The sequence below is a fragment of the Bos javanicus genome, chromosome 11 (assembly GCF_032452875.1).
Source record: "Bos javanicus breed banteng chromosome 11, ARS-OSU_banteng_1.0, whole genome shotgun sequence".
NCBI classification, from domain to species: Eukaryota; Metazoa; Chordata; class Mammalia; order Artiodactyla; family Bovidae; genus Bos; species Bos javanicus.
The window spans coordinates 44691072-44711430 of record NC_083878.1 but is presented as its reverse complement, the minus strand read 5'-3'; the positions used below and the strand labels follow the sequence as shown (position 1 = coordinate 44711430).

General features: G+C 44.6%; 2 protein-coding genes across 3 annotated transcripts in view; both read left to right on the top strand.

Moving 5' to 3' along the window:
• The first annotated feature begins 316 nt into the window (after nt 1-316).
• On the top strand, nt 317-9460 carry SULT1C4 (sulfotransferase family 1C member 4). 2 transcript variants are annotated; one of them, XM_061432535.1, is made up of 7 exons: nt 329-1168; nt 3619-3744; nt 4699-4796; nt 5087-5213; nt 5747-5841; nt 7125-7305; nt 8204-9460. In XM_061432535.1, exons 1-7 carry the CDS (start codon nt 1015-1017, stop codon nt 8317-8319), a joined length of 897 nt encoding a protein of 298 aa, XP_061288519.1. In that variant the 5' UTR covers nt 329-1014; the 3' UTR covers nt 8320-9460. The 2 variants fall into 2 exon arrangements, with proteins under 2 accessions (XP_061288520.1, XP_061288519.1); XM_061432536.1 differs by lacking the exon at nt 3619-3744 and having other exon boundaries at nt 317-1168.
• Nucleotides 9461-13198: 3738 nt separating this feature from the next.
• The window catches only part of GCC2 (GRIP and coiled-coil domain containing 2), a 35056-nt gene continuing 27895 nt past the window's right edge, over nt 13199-20359 (top strand). The window contains exons 1-4 of the mRNA XM_061432534.1: nt 13199-13310; nt 13406-13462; nt 14851-14935; nt 16013-16077. Coding sequence (XP_061288518.1) covers nt 13305-13310; nt 13406-13462; nt 14851-14935; nt 16013-16077 — 213 coding nt within the window. The 5' untranslated portion in view covers nt 13199-13304. The remainder of the gene's footprint in view (nt 13311-13405; nt 13463-14850; nt 14936-16012; nt 16078-20359) is intronic.

Genomic DNA, 20359 nt, shown 5'->3' with positions numbered 1-20359 from the left:
TCCTGACTGACATGGGATGGTACCTCACTGTGGTTTTGATTGCTCTTGTTTTTGAAACCGTCAGCCAAGAGGGTTGTGGTGGAAACAGGAGGGGGAAAAGAAAACAAAACTGCAGGAGCCAGGAATGATACCAAGGAAAGGAACAAGCAGCATAAATAAACACTAGGGCTTTTAGGAAAACAAGGGGCTCGTGGGGGTTGCCGGGGAGGCATTGCTGGGGTGGGGTGGGATCAGGCATGAGCCTGGATGGTGAACTCCAGGAGGAAAAAGTCAGAGGATGGGCATTCTGTAACTCTGTGGCTTTCGTATCCACTTGGCTTCTAAGGGACAAATATGTTTTATTGTCTGTGAACAGACCAGGGCTGATACTGACACTAAACAGCCTACAACTGGAAGAGAATCATTCCTTTTGGAGCCTCCTCTATTTCAGTCTTAAAAAAACACTGCTGATCCCCCACCCCCACATCTGCGCTGGGAGGTTGGGTCTAAGCTCTCACTGTTGGCAGCGCAAAAACTTCCCTCCAGCCTTTCAAGGAAGAGAGTCTCTGCTGCAACTTGTAAGACCACCTGCAGATTTCCTGCAACTTTGTAATGAGCTTAAAATTCCCAGAAGAAAGAATTAAAGAGATCTGTGAATTATTTTGTGAATGCAGAGGAGGACTGCAAATGAGGTGGCCCTGACCATGGCTAAGGGCAGAAGAGTGGCTGAAGGCACAAGGGACACAGCTGGGGGCGGGGAGCCGCGGCGCAGCCCAGAGAGCAGACGGCTAGGCAGCTAGGTCACTGCCCCTCCCGGAGGCAGCTACAGCTGGTTAAAAGTGCTGTGTGCAAAGTCCTAAGCCAGAGTTGCCACTCCCTGGCCAGCCAGCTGCCTGTCGACGGGCAGCTCCAGGCAGGGCCTGAGTTCTCAGCCCTGCCCTGTCTGTAAGCCGCCCAGCACTCAGCTCTGAGCTGTCTGAGGGTAACGCTTTCTGGAGCTGAAATTTCTAACCCCTGACATTGGCCTTGAACAAGATGGAAGCTTTGGAATTTGAGAGTGTGAGTCGCCTGGCTGTGGACTACGTGGAAGGCATCCTGCAGCCCACGCCCACCTGTGACACCTGGGATCAGATCTGGAGCTTCCAAGCCAGGCCTGATGACCTGCTCATCTCTACCTACCCGAAAGCAGGTAGGCGGGAGGGACAAGGGACAGGGGAGGTGGGAGGAGGGGCAGGGACAGAAGCAAGCAAGACGCAGCACTGAGGATGTTGAGAAACCCACTGGGGTTTCAGCAGAAAACCATTCAGTGGGCAGAGGGATACAGCCAACACAAATCACGGGGGCGGGGCGGGGGAACCACACAAAAAACATTAAAATGACCTACACATCTTAAGATTTAATACTTCCTGTGAAGTGCATGTTGTTTACCTCCCTGCAAGAGAGTAAATCAAACAGTCTGAAACCAAAGGGCCAGACTTGTTGATTTACTTGTTACCAGGGCAGGCCCTTACAGCAGAGCCAGACCGGGCACCCCCAGCTGGTGGGGGCAGCAGGCGAGTGGAGAAGGGGGCTTATGTTCTGCAAGGCTGAACTCATAAATCCCCCTGCTCAGGGTCCCAGACTACTCTCTGCATCTCCACCGTCCTGGTGGTATGTTGTGAACCTGCTTTCTTATTTCAATAATCAGTTTAACAAAGTTACTGTAGAAACAGGACAAACGAGCTCAGCCACTGCGTCACGTAAATTTGAGGGTGAGCCAGGACGAGGAGTTCTCTGCAGCTATTTGTTTGAATCTACAGTTAGACCAAAACACAGTACTCAGCTCATACCCCAACTGCACATACATTTGCTCTTTGCAAAATCAATAACAGTCAATAATTTCTGCTACGTTCACTCATGGGCACACACACACACACTCCACCCACCCTTTGACTTCATCTGTATTGATTTGATAAAAGACTCTGCAGGCAGATGGGACCTTAGACTCACGTGTCAACTGGTTTCAAATCAGCCCTGGCTTTCTATTACTTCTCATGAGTTTGTTCAGAATTAAAATTTTCTAAATGTGAGTTTCTGAAAGTAACCACTGGTGGGGAATCACATCTCACTGCCTTATTTCACTCACAGTTCTACTCTATCACCATAATTTCAGTACAGTGCTTAATCTTTCATCTTTTCCCACCTACCAAAAGTGAGCATTAAAGTTTGGTTCATTTAGAGTTTTCATGGGTTAGGGGTTACAATCTAATAACAGAAAGAAAAGCACTTACCTACCGGCTAATGCAGTATTTAATCAGTCATGAAAACTGCATATGCTAATAAAGGATATATTGATAAAAGGGAATAAGAAACAAGCTCAGATGATGTAAAGCTTTTCACCTAGGTTTTTCGCAGAATAGTCAACACTCTGTGACTGAGCAGAGATACACACATTGTAGAATCACTGACCTCTGACCCCAAGGACCAGCTGACTTTGAACCTCCAGCTGCACTGGAACCCGCCCCAATGTTACCCCGTGGCTATAAATTCAGAGTTGCTGTTTAGTCGCTAAATCATGTCTGAGTCTTTGAAAACCCATGGACTGTAGCCCACCAGGCTCTTTTGTCCATGGAATTCTCCAGGCAAGAATACCACATTTCCTGCTTGGCAGGCGGATTATTTGTCACTGAGCCACCTAGGAAGCTGCCAAAATTCACGGTAAACACACAAAACTAGTACAAGTGACTCTGAGTTGATAGCCAAAGAAATATTGGTCCTTTAACCCGTAATGAAGAGTTGGTGCCAGATAATATCAGAGACCAACTCGTCTAGGAAATAAAACGCCACTGCTATTCGATCTCCTCCTGACATGGACGTGGTCAGATGTCTGGTTCAATAGGTCTTCAAGGCTGCAGAATAGGTAGCAGCCCCCACGCTAGTCAGGATGGGGCCCCTATAAGTGACTGAAACTGCAGACGGAAGCCCTCCTCCAGGGGTAGTGTGGCGGGTGCAGCTTCTGGATCGAGCTCCGTGCTTGACCCAGATGTGTGGAGTGGCTTCCACACACCTTGTACCCGGTGGGGCCACCCTCAGACCTCTGTCTCCTTCCTTTAACTCTCAGAAGGTAAATCAGTCTCAGGGTGTTGAGAATCTCAGTGGCAAAGGAGCCTAGGAAATGCACTTTCTAGCCTTCAGGAATAACAGGACAGCGTGAACACGGAGACTAAGCCCTAATCACGCGCTCATTTAGCCAACACACAACAAAGCCTCCTGGGTACCAACCTCAGGCTGTGCACTTGGGAAACAGTCTGAAGATCACACAGGGACGACCCCACATCACAGCTGGGAGAGAAAGACTTCCACTCCACCTTTCTAAGGAACAATGCCACCAACTCAGTAGCATGACAACCCTAATGAATGGTTGTGACAGAGAAAAGAAGAACTGTCTATTTATGAATCTTATGTCCACTCCAAACTGGAGTGTTTGCCTAAAAAATCCGTATTGTGATAACACAAGAGGTAAACAAACAAGGATGTTTTCTGAATTCCACTATAAAGCAGGCTTCAATGTTCACACAGCTACTCTAACGAGTATTTGCTCACATCCTAACAAATGTGGGAGATAATGTCTGTGCCTCCTGTTCTTACCCACGGAACAAGGAACAACATGGACGCAAGAGATTGTGGACTTGATACAAAACGGGGGTGATGTCAACCAAAGCCAGAGGGCACCCACGCATGAGCGATTTCCCTTCATCGAGTGGATAATCCCTTCCCTAGGATCTGGTGAGTACATCACGGCTGCACCTGACCCCAGGTCTAGACGCACCCAGAATTTTTACTAGCCATCGGCCCTCTCAGGCTTCCGAGGTGGTGCTGTGGTAAAGAATCCAGCTGCAAATGCAGGAGATGTGCGTTCCATCCTTGGGTTGGGAAGATCCCCCTAGAGAAGGAAATGGCAACCCATTGCAGTATTCTTGTCTGGAGAACTCCATAGACAGAAGAGCCTGGTGGACATGACTGAGTGACTAAGCACAGCAGCCCGTTCAGAATCCCAGGTGTTCAAACCACCATCAATGGGCTTCAAGACTCTTTTTCACTGTCTGGCCATGGCTATATTTCAGACATTTTCTAATTGAGTTTCCGTTCATACAAAAGTAAGGTAAAGGACTTACCGGTGGTCCAGTGGCTAAGATTCCAAGCTCTCAATGCAAGGGACCTGGGTTCAATGCCTGCTCAGGGAAACTAGAATGCACATGCCACAGTTAAGATCTGGTGCAGCCAAATAAATATAAATAAATATTAAAATAAATATAAATATTTTAAAAGTTTTAAAATAAAAGTAAGTTTTGATTCTCCAATTAGAAATTAAACTCATTCCACAAAGACGAGCCTAGGAAAGATAATTTTATGGTGGAAGGGTTGGAATTTTTTAGGTTCTTATTTACTTGCTTCATTGTATGGTTAAAAGGTGTTCTAGAGACTTTGTTGGTGGCCAGTGTTTAAGATGATGCTCTCACTGCAGGAAGCATGACTTCAATCCTGGCTGGGGAACTAGAATCCCACAAACTATGTGGCAAAAACAAAAATGGCTCTAGCCAAAACCCCCATTCTCTCATATGAAAGCCACAGAGAGTTACAGGTGGTCTGGAGTGTTCCTAATAGAGTAAAAATGGGGCAGCAAGTTTCTGAAACAAATGGAAAAAAATAATGGAAAGTTGTTCAAAACTAATTTCACAGGCTTGAAACAAGCGAATGCAATGGCCTCACCCCGGATGTTGAAGACACATCTCCCCTTCCACTTGCTGCCACCATCTTTCCTGGAGGAAAACTGTAAGGTAGGGAGCCAAAGGAATGCAGATTTGGCCCCTTAGAAGGCTCTCAGACTGGTCTTCAATTTCCTCTTAAAACATGTCACTTGTTAAAAACAGAAACAAAAACAAAAAGTCCACTGGTCACACATCATCAACACGCAGACTGACATGAATCCTTTCTACCTCCCACAAAAGCCACAGTACAGAAACACAGCCTCAGGAATACCCACCTGTGTGGAATACGCCCACCCTCACATCATTGCCTGCTGTTCTAATCCTGGTTTTGCTTCTCCCCTTCCCCTCTCCACTTCTAGATGATCTATGTAGCCAGGAATCCCAAGGACAACATGGTGTCTTATTACCACTTCCACAGGATGAATAGAAACCTTCCTGCTCCAGGCACCTGGGAAGAATACTTTGAGAGTTTTCTGGCTGGGAAAGGTGAGCCCTTGGTTTCCATCCTGTCTCAAAATCCTCAAGCATTCTACAAAAAAGGTGTCAGTTTCTGAGAACAGCAGGGGCTCTGCTAGCTTTCAGTTCAGTTCGGTTGTTCACTTGTATCCGACTCTTTGCAACCCCATGGACCGCAGCATGCCAGGCCTCCCTGTCCTACACCTACTCCCAGAGTTTACTCAGACTCATGCCCATTGAGTCAGTGATGCCATCCAACCACCTCATCCTCTGTCATCCCCTTCTCCTCCTGCCTTCAGTCTTTCCCAGCATCAGGGTCTTTTCCAATGAGTCAGCTCTTCGCATCAGTATTGGCCAAAGTATTGGAGTTTCAGCTTCAACATCCGTCCTTCCAATGAATATTCAGGACTGATTTCCTTTAGCTGGCTTCACCATGAAGGAATCACAAGGGGTACCTCCTCCCTCCCTTCAGGATCCTCCTCCTGGGGTGGCGGTGGGGATAGGGGGTGTACTTGTCACTGGGTTTCTGTGACTCACGGCCCTGTTCTGATCTCATCCTGCAGTATGCTGGGGCTCCTGGTACGACCACGTGAAGGGCTGGTGGCAGGCCAAGGACCAGTACCGCATCCTCTATCTCTTCTACGAGGACATGAAGGAGGTGAGGACCAGGCCACCTAACAAGTCCCCATTTGACCATAAATGCTTCAGTTGCAATGTGTGCACCCCATCGGGGACCCTCAGATTGCAGTCGGGCACAGGAGATGCTGTGTTTTGCTGGCTGCCCCGTCCACCCATCACAGCGCACCTGGCACATCATGAATTTCCATATCACAGTCTCACCCGAGCTTCCTAGAACTCTGGGCTGTGGGATACCTTTTCCTTACAGGCAGAGGATGGCAAACACGAGCGATGCTTTTTCTCCCCCCTTGCGGTATGTATTTTAAAATTCCCATTAGAAGGAAAAAAGTCTCTAGTACATTTTGGTTTCTTTCCTTAGTGCTAGAGGAATGAGAGAGTTTCAAGAAACAGTTTAAGAAATTTGGTGCAGTGGGAAACACTATGGAGTCTCGAACCCAAGTTCTGGCTTACTGCTTGCTGGCAATTCTTCTTTGTGAAGATGTATGACATCTAGGAATTTTGATGTTAGAAGTCACTAGAGAGGAGATAGTAATATACACCCCAAGAGATGCTATCAGGACTGAAGGAGGTGGTGTCATGAGAGTTGATGGCAAATGGTCATCTACCCAGCACTTTTGTGACTCCACTCGGTCTGTACAGAATGACAATCTCTGTCCTTGGATTTGTAACTGAGAGCCTGATTTTTGAAAGGTACATCAGAGACAGAAGCAGGCAACCGGCCACTGTTGCCAGGTCCCCGAAGCCACTGTGACGTCTGCTCTCAGCATCAGTTCAGTGCCTCCCCTGGGGGCATTTTTCAGATGGGCTGGAGCAGGACATTTGGACCTGACCTTGGACATACTGCTCCATGGAGTCTGTCCCACGCACTCCAGGTCACTGTGTTTCGAGCATCTTACCGACATGACCCAGTTGACATGTTAGAGCAAGAACAGTGTAAAGACTCTAGTTAATACAGAGAACTGGAGAAGGAAATGGCAACCCACTCCAGTGTTCTGGCCTGAAGAATCCCAGGAACGGGAGTGCCTGGTGGGCTGCAGTCCATGGGGTCGCGAAGAGTCGGACACGGAAGCAACTTAGCAGCAGCAGCAGCAGCAGCAGCAATACAGAGAACAGTGTGAGTCACCACCCCTAAATGAGTCATTTCTGAAAAGCTGAACATTTGTGAGATACGATTTTTAAAAATTTTAACTCGTGGCATGTTACTGATTACTATTATTAACTCATTTCAATATTCTTTTAAGACTATTATTCATTGATATACATTATCTTATACCAAGTCTTTTCTTTTGACTCTGCTTGTAGAACCCAAAGCATGAAATTCAGAAGCTGGCAGAATTTATTGGAAAGAGCTTAGATGATAAAGTTCTGGATAAAATTGTTGACCACACTTCATTTAGCGTCATGAAGCAGAACCCGATGGCAAACTACACGTCGATTCCGAATGAATACATGAATCAGTTGATTTCTCCATTCATGAGAAAAGGTTTTCAGTGTTTCCTTTTGGCCATCATCCTAAAGGAACTGTCCAATATTTCATAGTCTCTGGGGAATTTCTTTTCTATAGAAAAGAAAAATAAAATTGATAATGAAGGATTCTGGGAAAAGAACAATTTAAGAAACCACAGATGAAATTAACATTCAGCCCCAAGTGGAAAGTGAGGTTTGGTGTCTAGGTCTAACCGCCTATCCTCCTGTTCCCTCTGGAGTTCTGGCTGATAAGGTGAAAAGATACAGAATCGAGTCAGATGGAGCAAAGGATCCACTTTATAGAGAGTTCCAGGCTGTCAGAAAGGTCCATTCATTCAAAACTACTTTTCAAGTGGCTACTATGTGCCGGGCTCTGTTCTGGGTAATGTTCAGAGCAGTGAACAAAACACAGGAAAGCTTAGCCCTCGTGGAAACTATATTCTAGCCGTACACAAGAAAGCAAATGAAAAAACATACAGGATAATAGATGACCGTATGGAGAAAAACCAGCCTGGGAAAGGTAACAGGGATTGCAACTGGAGAATTGGGGGGAATCTTCTTTTCTCAAAACGGCAGTGCAGTCCCTCCACTAGCAGGCCCTGCTTGCTCTGCGGGCAACATTATGTTGGCACAGACCTTGCTTCGATGCGCAGGAAGGGCACACAGGAGTGGCCTTCAGTCCTGCTGCTCACACAACCTTGCCATCTCCCGACCCACAAACCAGACAGGTGATCCTTCCTCCCTCCTGGAGGAGGCCCTGCTGGGCCAGCCAGAGGAATGTCTCCGGGGCAGGGGGTAGAACTCCTCATACAAGAGCAGGAGAAGAGAGAACCACCCCTCCCAGGTCCCCCTCCCCTACACCCCCCCGACCCCACTCCCACCACAGTACTGACTCCCTACCACGACTGTTCCAGGGGTCATCGGGGATTGGAAGAACCACTTCACCGTGGCCCAGAACGAGAGATTTGATGATGATTACAGGAAGAACATGGCTGACACCACTCTAACTCTCCACTTTCGATTCTCGTAAGGAAGAAAAAGCACCAGATTTAATTGGTATAAAGTTGATTACCCTGACCCCATGATATTGAATTCAGGTGGAGGGACCAGTGCTTCTTGTGTCTGCTTTTGTTCACCCTAAAAAAAGATGGAGCTAACAGAGGCTGGGGCCAGGTGGAAGGCAGAGACCTACAACCCTGGCATCCTTGCTAATGATCATGATGCGTCAGTTTTCTACAGACCATATGCGTGTGAACACATTAAATATGCTCTGGTCATCACATAAGAATATACTCAAGTTTTCAGATTCAGTGTTGGTTTAAGCAAATTTATAAAAATAGCACTAAAATGTGTCAGTAGTTACTATTTCTTGCAGGTGACTGTTTTCCCCTGAAACGTTCTCATTCACTCCAGGCTTCTTCCTTCAGTGCCTCCACCCTCGTCCCTCACCTCTGCCTCTGCATTTCCCTGGACTCCCCTCCCACTCCCTGCCAACCCCCTCCCAGACTTGCACCTTGACCCACCTCCCTCTAGCCCCTCCTCAACTGTGTTCTAATCCATCAGCAACACCTGTCAGTGTGTGTTTCCAGGATGCCTTACCTCTGCAGACACCCTTCTGGTTCAGAAGCCTCTCCCTTGCCTATGAGCTACAAAACTTGTTTCTCTGTTCATCATACATCTGCCAACCTTCTTTTCCCACAACAAGACTCATTACATTTCTCTTTAGCTCAGAATCTTTCGATGATTCTGAATGTTTGCTGCCTACAAGGTACATCCCAAGCATTTTTAGCCATCGATTCAAAGGCAGCTACATGGGTGACTTACCTTATGACATAGGTGACTTACCTTCCAAACCGCCTGCCAGGTGGATTTCGTGCTGCCAAACCCCCTCCTAACTCCAGCAGAGAACCACCTCGCTGGGTCCAAGCGTGTCTTGCAGGCTCCTCCCCACCCCAACTGGTTTACTGTCATCCCACCTTCTGCAGACGTTTCCTTTCCTTTCTCCCCACCAGTTTAAAACTTAAATAGCAAGTTCACTAACCAGCACAGGCCTCCCATCTTCCTGCCAATACTGCAAACTGAAGGACCATCTGCTCTTTGAAAGTCTTTCACACATAACATAATTCTTATGTGGTTAAGATTAAAGTGTGTCATTAAATCTCTTATAGGTCTGTATTGTCTCCTTTGTGCTTATTTAAATTTTCATTTGCTCATTTTTTCCCAAGACAAGGACCTTGCTAAATACTTCAATGCACACCAAACGGCAAGAACTGAGAACTAAGTAACTAAAATACTCTGTCAGTCAAGGAAATCTAAAAAGCCGACTTCTTATATTTTAAGTAGTCTTATACCAGTTATCTTCTAGAGCTTACTGTGTTAGCCACTAGCTGCATGTAGTAACTTAAATTACTTAAAATTTGAAAAGACACCTATACCCCAATGTTCATAGCAGCACCATTTACAATAGCCAAGACATAGAAACCTAAATGTCCATTGACAGATGAATGGATAAATAAGATTTGGCGTGCGGTTTTGTGTGTGTGTGTGTGTGTGTGTGTGTGTGTGTGTGTGTGTGTGATGGAATATTACTCAGGCATAAAAAATGTGGTCTTGTTATTTGTGACAACATGGATGGACCTAGAAGATTTTAGACTAAGTAAGTGAAATAATCAAAGACAAAAACCACATTGTTTCACTTACATGTGGAATCTAAAAAACAGAAACAGACTCACGGGTACAGACTGTAATTTACAGCATAGAGAATATAGTCAATAATATTGCAATAATTTTATAAGGTAACAGATGGTTACTAGACTTATTGTGGTGATCAATCCTCAATGTATATAAATGTCAAATCACTGTACAGAACACCTGGAATTAATACAATATTGTAGGTCAACTATACTTCAATTAAAGAAATAAACAAAATCTGGTCATTTTCAGTTTATAACCTTGGGTTTACATAAATAAATTGTATTGTTTTCAAAAGAATTACATTTTTAAATGTTTAGACTATTACACTGAAATATTTAAATGAAAATAATAAACTGTCACACACATTTTAAAAAAATTAAAAATAAATTTACAAGTTGAATATGTAGAGGCAGAAAGCAAAACTGCGGCTACTGGGGACTGGAGGTGGGGTGGGGGGTATAAGAATATTCGTCAAAGGGCATAAAGCTACAGTTACGTAGGACAAGTAATCTAGAGATCTGGCGTCCAGCATGATGACTATAGTTAATAAGACTGTACTGGGAACTCCCTGGTGGTCCAGTGGTTAAGACTCCATGTTTTGCTGCTGTCAGTCTGGGTTCGATCCCTGGTTGGGGAATTAACATCCAGCATCCCTCACTGCACAGCCACAAAAAAAGTACTGAAAACTGGAAATTGCTAAGAGAGTACATTTCAGATACTCTCATCATACATATAAATACGTGAAGACGTTAATTAGCTGCAGTAGTAATCACTCTGCTGTGTATACATATATCAAATCATCATGTATACTTTATAAATAAAGTAAGTGAAAGTCGCTCAGTCATCTCTGACTGTTTGCGACCCCATGGACTATAGCCCAACATGCTCCTCTGTCTAAGGAATTCTCCAGGCAAGAATACTGGAGTGGGTTGCCATTTCCTACTCCAGGGGATCTTCCCGACCCAGTTGTCGAACTCAGGTGTCCTGCATTGCAGGCAGATTCTTTACCATCTGGGCCACCAGGGAAGCCCTGTACACCATAAAGATACACAATTAAATATATACAATTATTGTTAGTAAAACTTTTAAATGAAAATGAAACAGGTTCGATGCACAATACTGGATGCTTGGGCTGGTGCACTGGGATGACCCAGAGGGATGGTATGGGGAGGGAGGAGGGAGGAGGGTTCGGGATGGGGAACACATGTATACCTGTGGCAGATTCATTTTGATATATGGCAAAACCAATACAATATTGTAAAGTTAAATAAAATAAAATTTAAAAAATAAAGAAAGAAAATGAAACAGATCCTGTTATGTAACATTGCATTACTTTCTCCATAACTCATACCTCTGTTAAATTAACGGTTTCCATGCTTATCATCTGTCTCTACCACTAGTCCAGTAAGGAGACCTTTTTTGTCTTAGTTACAGTTGCACTTCCCCCAGCAGAGAACTAGGTGCACAGAAGATGCTCTGTTACTGTGCGGACTGAATAAGCCAGTACAAAGCATCAGCCTGCACCCCCAACACACACATGCATAGGCACACGCACACTTTCACTGTTCCTGTTCTAGCCCAACCCAAGTCTGGAACAACTAACTAGGACTACAGGATGACCTCCTTGGTCTCTGAGCCAGTGGGAAGCACCATGCTGACCTCCTTGCCCCCTCTACTGGCCAATCTAGCACATGGCTGTTTTGACCTGCTATCCTCGCCCAGAGGAACCACCCTGCCCAGGGACCCTGGTGTCTGCAATCCTCCCTTGTGCTTGAATTACCTGTGCCCAGTTTCTTTGCCAGTTATCTGGAAATAGGCAGAGAGGGACCAACTGTACCTAACAGACCCTGGCCTGGATCACCTGACTCCTCTGTGTCCAAGGTTTCCTGTGTATGTGCTAAGTTGCTTCAGTCATGTCTGACTCCTTGCGACCCCATGGACTGTAGCCTGCCAGGCTCCTCTGTCCGTGGGATTCTCTAAGTGAGAATATTGGAGTGGGTTGCCATGCCCTCCTCCATGGGATCTTCCTGACCCAGGGACTGAACCCACATCTCCTTTGTCTCCTGCATTGGCAGGCGGATCCTTTACCACTAGTGCCACCCAGGAAGTCTCAGGCTTCAGATGATGCTTAAAAAAACAAACAAACAAACAAACACCATATTCTCAAGTAGCAGGAGAAGGTCCTGAGGCCACTGCTTTTCTGACACATTAGAGATGAATCCACCTAAACACACACCAGTCCCCTTATTCTGAACCCCACCCAAATTCAATCCTATAATAATAGATCATCTGAAATGAGGAGACCTAAAACTCAACCTGCAATGGGTAAAGAAATGAGACTATAGCTGTGGTTTCTTAAAGTTCTTTCAGCTGGACAAATGTCTCTTGTGTCTGGTTTATTTCATGTGAATGGAAACAAGAAGTCTTTAAGGCCTGTGAACAACGCACTCTGAGATATGTGTAGAATTCGATGGGTTAAAGATAATTATCTAAGGGATAGTCGTATACTCCTGAGATTCTAATATGATTTTTCAGTCTTCACAGAGGGCCATGAGTAAAATTCCGAAACCAAGCAAACGTTGCTTGCTTCGAAAAAGTAATAGCATCTGAATCAGGGGAGGAGAGAGAAGATGGGAGAAGTGAGGGGACCAGAGAGTGGACAGGAAAGGGGACAGGAGAAGGACAGGAATGGGGACAGGAGATGGGACAGGAGATGGATAGGAATGGGGACACAGGTGAGGGGACAGGAAAGGAGACAGCAGATGAGAGAGGAGACAGAATACAGGACAGCTGAGAAGACAGGAGATGAGAGAAAAGAGGGACAGGAATCAGAACAAAAACGGGGACAGGTCAGGGGACAGGAGATAGGATAGGTGAGGGAACAGGGCATGAGAACAGGTGATGGGACAGACAACGGACAGGAAAGTGGACAGAAGATCGGGCAGGAGAAGGGACAGGACATGGGAGAGAAGGATAGGAATGGGAAAAAGTGAAGGAAATGTGACTACGGCGGCCGCCACCGGCCGAGCTGCGCTGGGCCTGACCTTCCCAGGGCAGCCCCACGCCCCCACACCCTCGTAGAGCACAGGGCCCCGCCCCGAGGACCGCCCAGCCCGCCCCGCCTCCTCGGGGGCGGGCCCAGCGGGGCGGGGCGGGGCGGGGCTCGCGGGAAGCCACCTCCTGAGGCGGAAGCGGAAACGCGAGCGCCGCGGGGCCGTGGCCTTGGAGACGCGGGGGCAGGGCCGGCGGAGAAGCGCGACCTTTAACCCGAAGCGGCGGTCCGTGGGAGGCGCGGGGTGGAAGTGCGGGCTGCGGGCGGCCATGGAGGTAACGCGAGGGGTTGGGGGCCGAGGGACCACCTCCCCACCTGCCAGGGTCTGCAGGGCCGCCCGTGACCGGCCGGCTTTCGTTGTGTTTTGCAGGAGCCTGTTCACGAGGGGGTGGCCTCGCCGGCCGCTCGCGGGACCGGGAAGTCCAAGGTGAAGAGACGTCTGAGAGGCGGGTCCCACCGGGAGGGGACCGCCTGGGGGACAGCTTTCCTCGGGGTCCGGGTCTGAGCGGTCAGGGGCTTCCTCTGAGTTCGCTGGGGTGAAGCCTGGCTTTCCTTGCTGCCCCGGGTCAGCGTGCCTCTGAGATTCCGCAGTTTCCAAGCGTTCAACGAAACAGTCTGGTTTCTGAAGTCCAAACGGCGACCGGACCAAGCCTGACGGGCGGGTGGGCGGCGTCGGGGGCTCGTTCCTGCCGACCCCTCCTCTGAGGTTCACACAGGTCATCCCCGTGGCATGGGCGGGGGTCGGTCCAGAGATGGTGACTTGCTCCTGAGGTTTCCTGCTACGGCTGAGTTTCAGACAGTCGTCCAAACTCTCTGTTCCCGGAAGCTTCACGGTGACCCGGAGTTAAATACTTCTCTGATCACAGCTTTACCCATTAGAATACTGAGCCCACAGGCGCTGAGTAACTTTCCTTCATTTTTTCAGTTAAATCCTAAATGCGCCCTTGATTCATCTTGTTGTAATTAGGGCTTAACGTGTTTTCCTGTGGCCAGAGGCGTCTTTCAGCCTTGAATAGGACGAAAGTGTCACACAGCTAGAACTTTAAGTAGAGTTAGTCCCAGTTCCTTGATTTTGCAGTTAGAGAAATTAAATCAAAGAAACTGTCTTAACCTGTAACAAGGATATTCTGTAGCTAGAGGGTGTGTGCGGTTTTTTTACATTTCATTGTAGTTTAATAATTACTGAGTTAAACTTGAATTTGCTGATCTTAAAAAACAAAGGTCTATGTAGTCAAAGTTACGGTTTTTCCAGTAGTCATGTATGGATGTGAGAGTTGGACTGTAAAGAAAGCTGAGTGCCGAAGAATTGATGCTTTTGAACTGTTATTTTGGAGAAGCCTTTTGAGAGTCCCTTGGACAGGAGATCCAGCCAGTCCATCCTAAAGGAAATCAGTCCTGAATATTCATTGGTAGGACTGATGCTGAAGCTGAAACTCCAATACTTTGACCACCTGATGCGAAGAACTGACTCATTAGAAAAGACCCTGATGCTGGGAAAGATTGAAGGCAGGAGAAGGGGACAACAGAGGATGAGATGGTTGGATGGCATCACTGACTAAATGGACATGAGTCTGAGTAAACTCTGGGAGTTGGTGATGGACAGGGAGGCCTGGTGTGCTGCAGTCCATGGGGTCACAAAGAGTCAGACATGACTGATGGACTGAATTGAAGTGAATATTAAAAAATGTGGTATTTGGTTAATATAAATATTCAGTAGGATTTTAAAAAAATATTTAGGCAGACTTTATGTTTCTTTTTTGTGGTATTTTTGAAACATGAATTATACTAAGTTGGTAATATCTCTGCATCTTCCAGCTGGAAGCCTTGCCCAAGGAAGATCTTATCAAGTTTGCCAAGAAGCAGATGATGCTAATACAGAAAACAAAATTGAGATGTACAGGTATCGGGTTGAAAATACTCATCTTGACCACAATCTTGTTTAATCATGGTTGCAAATACTAGTTTTTTAATAGTACACTGGCTTGTTTTATCAGTGAATCCAATAATAATTAGAGTAGTGGAATCTTACTTAATATTCTAACCACTTATTTTGATATTTTTTTATTATCTCATAAGCCTAAACTGCAGTTACCTTTGGATTAATAAAAAAGGTCAGGGAGAAGGATTTTAAGAAATAGTGTGTTAAAGTTAAGCACTTTTTTTTAACTTCCCGTGGATTGTATATTCTTCTGAGTAAGGCATTTTTTCCTAAAGTTGGCAGTTGATATGTTAGAGACGTGAGGTTCTGAGCCCAAACAAGTTTAAAAAAAGGCCCTAAATAAAGCAATAAAAGACTTCTTTTCCTGGATTTCTGAAGCATGTTTACTGAAGTTGCTTGATTCCCTATTCAGTTTCTGTTTCTTTATATTCCACAAGGATTAGGTGTTAGTTTCCTTTTGTAATATGTGTGGGTGAGCTCTTTTCAGTGACTTAACTGCCCAGTCTGAAAGCCAAAGTTTTCAAAGGTTGGATCCACTTATGATAAAGAGAGTAATTTATTTGGAAGTATGTAGGCACCAGATCTGGAAATGAGTTGATGAAATAGATTAACGTGTACGTTTAATATGAGATTAGTTGTTGCTCTAAGGTTATACAGAAAGAAGTTATTTACAGCTGACATAATGTCTGAGATTTGTTTCAGAAATGTCAAGATGCATAAGAGAAGAGGGAAAAGAAGTAAAGACAGGTTGGGATAAAATAATATCGCTCATTTAGTCAGTATTAAACCAAGATGATGGAGCATAGAGGTTAATCATACTATTCTCTCTAGTTTTTTTAATTTGTAGTTTTCCATGATAAAAAGGGAAATGAAATGCTAGGTGAACTTAATGCTTTCTCAAAAATATGTGCGGTTTCTTAAAAAGTATTAACAATTTATAGTGTTTTGTTTTTTTTTTAAAGAATGTACTTCTCACTTTAGCCGTAATTCCTTCTTCATTTCTAAACTAGTATTTTTTATTTTTTTATAATTGTTTAGAGTTGGAGAAAGAAGTTGAAGAATTGAAGTCAAAGCTGGTTGCTGGAGGAGCTGACATCATTAAGGTAAGGACACAGTGTGAGTGTCACTTTGATTTTTGTTTTTCCTAGATGAGATGCCCGATGATAATTCAGATTTCCTGAGGGCTGTCAGCTGCTCCCACCCAAGGTTACATGCTCCATCTCTCTGGTTGAGTGTGTGGAGAGAGGTGGATGAGCGCTTCTGCCCTTTCTGTTCTGTCCTCTCCATCCCACTCACTCTCTCCTTAATGCTTGCTGCCTTGGTCTCAGTCCTGCTCTTCCCTTGCCCATTAGGAACCCAGCCCCGAGCAGGACTTTGAGGAGTCTCTCCATTGCCAGGGCTCTTTGTGAAGCACTTCATGTCATCCTTGTGAAGCACACCTACCTAGATGAACCTGTAACTGGACTCATTCTCTCTTCCTAGTTTTACATACTCTTGTCAGATCACAGAATACTGTTTTTATCTTGTTACTCCCTGTTTAGAAACCTGAGTTGCTTATTCTTACTCACAGGCCCTTATTTTAAAAATAATTATTAAAATGTGTCTGTTCATTTTTTACTGTGCGGGGTCTTTGTTGCTATTCAGGCTTTCTCTAGTTGTGAACCGGATCTACTCTTTGTTGTGATGTACGCAGTTCTTATTGCAGTGGCTTCTCTTGTTGCAGAGCACGGGTTCTGTAGTGTGTGGACTTAAGTAGTTGTGGCACATGGACTCATGGATCATTGGTTGTGGCCTAGGGGCTTAGTTGCTCCAAGGCATGTGGGATCTTTCTGGATCAGGGATCAAACTTGAGGCCTCTGCATTGGCAGCAGGTTTCTTTACCACTGAATCACTAGGGACGCCCTCACGTTCCCTTAACTCTAATTAAATGCTTTTCCTTCCCCCACTTGGCCTGGCCGTCTTTAAAGTGTCTTTGCTTCTGAAAGCTCTACAGTAATTTTTTTTCTTGTTTTTCCATGTTTGTAATTTGAGTCTTGCTGTCTGTCTAGTCTTTGATTGTATATTTCTTATTCTCCCAGCTTGGGGGTGGTGGACAGTCAGGGGGCTCCCAGGAAGTTATTTCAAGGAGTCTTTAAATCCCTTGTTTTTTATTTAGTCAAAACAGTATATGAATTCTGAATGGTGTGCACAAATAACATTTGGATTTGTAATGTACAGATTGGTTTAAGCATTTCTGAATCATGATTTTATTTGATCATTACGTATTTTCTTGATTATTAATAGCCAAGGTTGGCCACTAAATTCATTCCAATTTTTCATAACACCTTACAGAAAAGCCTGAACAAACTTTGTGGCCAACCTAGTAATTAATTGGGTCTTTCCTGGTGGCTCAGATGGTAAAGAATCCTCTTACAATACAGGAGACCTGGATTTGATCCCTGGGTTGGAAAGATCCCTGGAGGAGGGCATGGCAACCCACTCCAGTATTCTTGCCTGGAGAATCCCTATGGACAGAAGTACCTGGCGGGCTACAGTCTGTGGGGTTGCAAAGAGTCGGACAAGACTGAGTGACTAAGCACGGTAATTAATTAAAGAACCTGACTCTAGAGCCAGACTGCCTGATTCAGATCTTGAGACCCTGCTCTGCCACATGCAGGCTGTGTGACCACGGCTATGTTTCCTAACTTCTCTGTGACTCTTCCACTGGAGACTAGAGAGAATAACGAATAATAAGACTTGCTTTCCTAGAGTCAGTACACACAGTGCTTAGAGCTGGATCTGGCCCATAAGTACTCAGTGATTTTGTTATTACCGTATATTATTTGTAGGAGATATTGTATGCATATATGTATGCATATGTACATACATGCTCACCCACACACTAAAAAGCAGGTTTTTGTATCTGAAAAGAACATTGCAGATGCCATTGTGTCAGTGAACTCTTAGCCCTTAAAATATTTTCCATACACTTACATTTCAAAATATTTAAATATTAAATATGTGTCCCTTGTTTCCTCCTTGTTGATGTATTCTCCTGTCAAAACTACTCTTAAAAATGAGGGTAAAAATTTCTCTTAAGTTAGCTAAGTTTACCTTTCAGGTTATTAATTTAATATCCTGACCACTCAAATCTCAGAAAGTAAAAGTTTGCTAAAATTAAATCAAGATTGCCTGGTGAAATATCAGTAACCTCCGATATGCAGATGACATCACCCTTATGGCAGAAAGCGAAGAGGAACTGAAAAGCCTCTTGATGAAAGTGAAAGAGGACAGTGAAAAAGTTGGCTTCAAGCTCAACATTCAGAAAACTAAGATCATGGCATCCCGTCCCATCACTTCATGGCAAATAGATGGGGAAACAGTGATAGACTTTATTCTCTTGGGCTCCAAAATCACTACAGATAGTGACTGCAGCCATGAAATTAAAACACATTTGCTCCTTGGAAGAAAAGCTATAATCAACCTAGACAGCATATTAAAAAGCAAAGACATCACTTTGCTAACAAAGGTCTATTTAGTCAAAGCTATGGTTTTTCCAGTAGTCATGTAAGGGTGTGAGAGTTGGGCCATAAAGAAAACTTAGTGCCGAAGAATTGATGTTTTTGAACTGTGGTGTTGGAGAAAACTCTTGAGAGTCCCTTGGACTGCAAGGAGATCCAACCAGTCCATCCTAAAGGAAATTAGTCCTGAATATTCATTGGAAGGACTGATGCTGAAGTTCCAGTACTCTGGCCATCTGATTCAAAGAACTGACTCCTTAGACCCTGATGCTAGGAACTACTGAAGGCAGGAGGAGGAGGGGACAGCAGCAGATGAGGTAATTGGATGGCATCACCGACTCAATGGACATGAGTTTGAGTAAGCTCTGGGAGCTGGTGATGGACAGGGAAGCCTGGCATGCAGCAGTCCCTGAGGTCACAAAGAGTCAGACACGACTGAGCAACTGAACTGAAAATTAAATGAGAATGAAATCTTTTGATTTCCAGTCCTAATGAGAAGATTACACTGGAGAGTGATTGGAGGAGCTTGAGCATCAGTTAATCAGCTGCTTTGAATTTTCTGTTTTAGAAAAACCACAAATTGCAGTATAATACATCATCTACACATCTGAGAAAGGGAATAGACTTTCTTGCTACGTTTTATTCCTTCATTGGGAGAAAGTACACTGGAAAAACATGACTTTGAATGCAAAGTTTTCTGTTCTTCATAAAAATGTATGGCTTTCTGGGGGCTTCCCAGGTGGTGCTAGTGATAAAGAACCCACCTGCCAATGCCAGAGACACAGGATACCTGGGTTCAGTCCCTGGGTTGGGAAGATCCCCTGGAGAAGCAAATGGCAACTCACTCCAGTACTATTGCCTGGAGAATTCCATGGACAGAGGAGCCTGACAGGCTACAGTCCATGGGGTCACAAAGAGACAGACACACTGAGTAATTAACACTTTAACATTTTTACAAGTTTCAATTATTAAATTTGTGATAGTCATCTTCTAGTGCATTGAAATATATCTGAAGTTATATTGCGAACCTGACATATTTGACTTAAAAAAAAAAATCCATATTTTCCATGTCAAACTGAGAGGTGTGTGGTATTACAATGAGCTTATATCCTGCTTCCAAATGCACAAGGAAGGGAAAGATTACGAGTTAGGATGTGAAGTTTCTTGTACATATCCCTCTTGTTTTCTTGTTGTTGGAATTTGTATTTCCTGGGAGATGACTGTCCATTTTGTGCCTCTGATCTCTAAGTATATTTATAGCTGTTTTCAGATAATGCCCTCTGTATATCTCCTAAAATTATTGTTTTCAGGCTTCCCCTGATAATTTATCAAAAAGTTTACATTGCAATACTATGTAGTGTGAAAAAAATTAGTTTTAAAACTAAAATTGCTTTAACAAAAGTAATGTATGCACATAATTTAGAAATAGTGCTAACAACTAATAACTGTAATACTTAATAGTTGATGGAAATTATGTTTCTAAATACTATGTTTATCCTGCTATTCTTTGATTTATTCCTTGGTGAGACATTTAGCTATTAACTTCCTGTTATAACTGATGAAAACTTAGCTATCTTTCACAATGACGCCTACTTTCCAAATGGTTAAACAGAGCAAATAATTGTTTATATACTTTTTCCTGGACACCTGCCTCCTCAAGCCTTCTGTCCTGTGCTCATTTGGTCTGGTTGTCTCTAGGTCTGCTGTGGTTTTGCTGGAGCCAACCTTGTGCCATGACCCAGTGAATATCTGTCCTGCTTTCTGCTTCAGCCCCTCACTTCCACCCCACTTGCTGGGTGGAATGCCATTTACTTTTCTGATTAACCTTCTCGTTCTGTAGACCATGTTCTTCTCCAAGTTCCTGAGAACAGACGCATAGGAGGAA

What these genes read in the sequence shown, in the direction of transcription:
- SULT1C4 (XM_061432535.1), top strand. Translation starts at nt 1,015, where the DNA reads ATGGAAGCTTTGGAATTTGAGAGTGTGAGTCGCCTGGCTGTGGACTAC. An exon ending in AATCCCTTCCCTAGGATCTG is followed by an intron (nt 3,745 to 4,698) that starts GTGAGTACATCA and finishes CTAATTTCACAG; the next exon opens with GCTTGAAACAAGCGAATGCA. An exon ending in TCCTGGAGGAAAACTGTAAG is followed by an intron (nt 4,797 to 5,086) that starts GTAGGGAGCCAA and finishes CTCCACTTCTAG; the next exon opens with ATGATCTATGTAGCCAGGAA.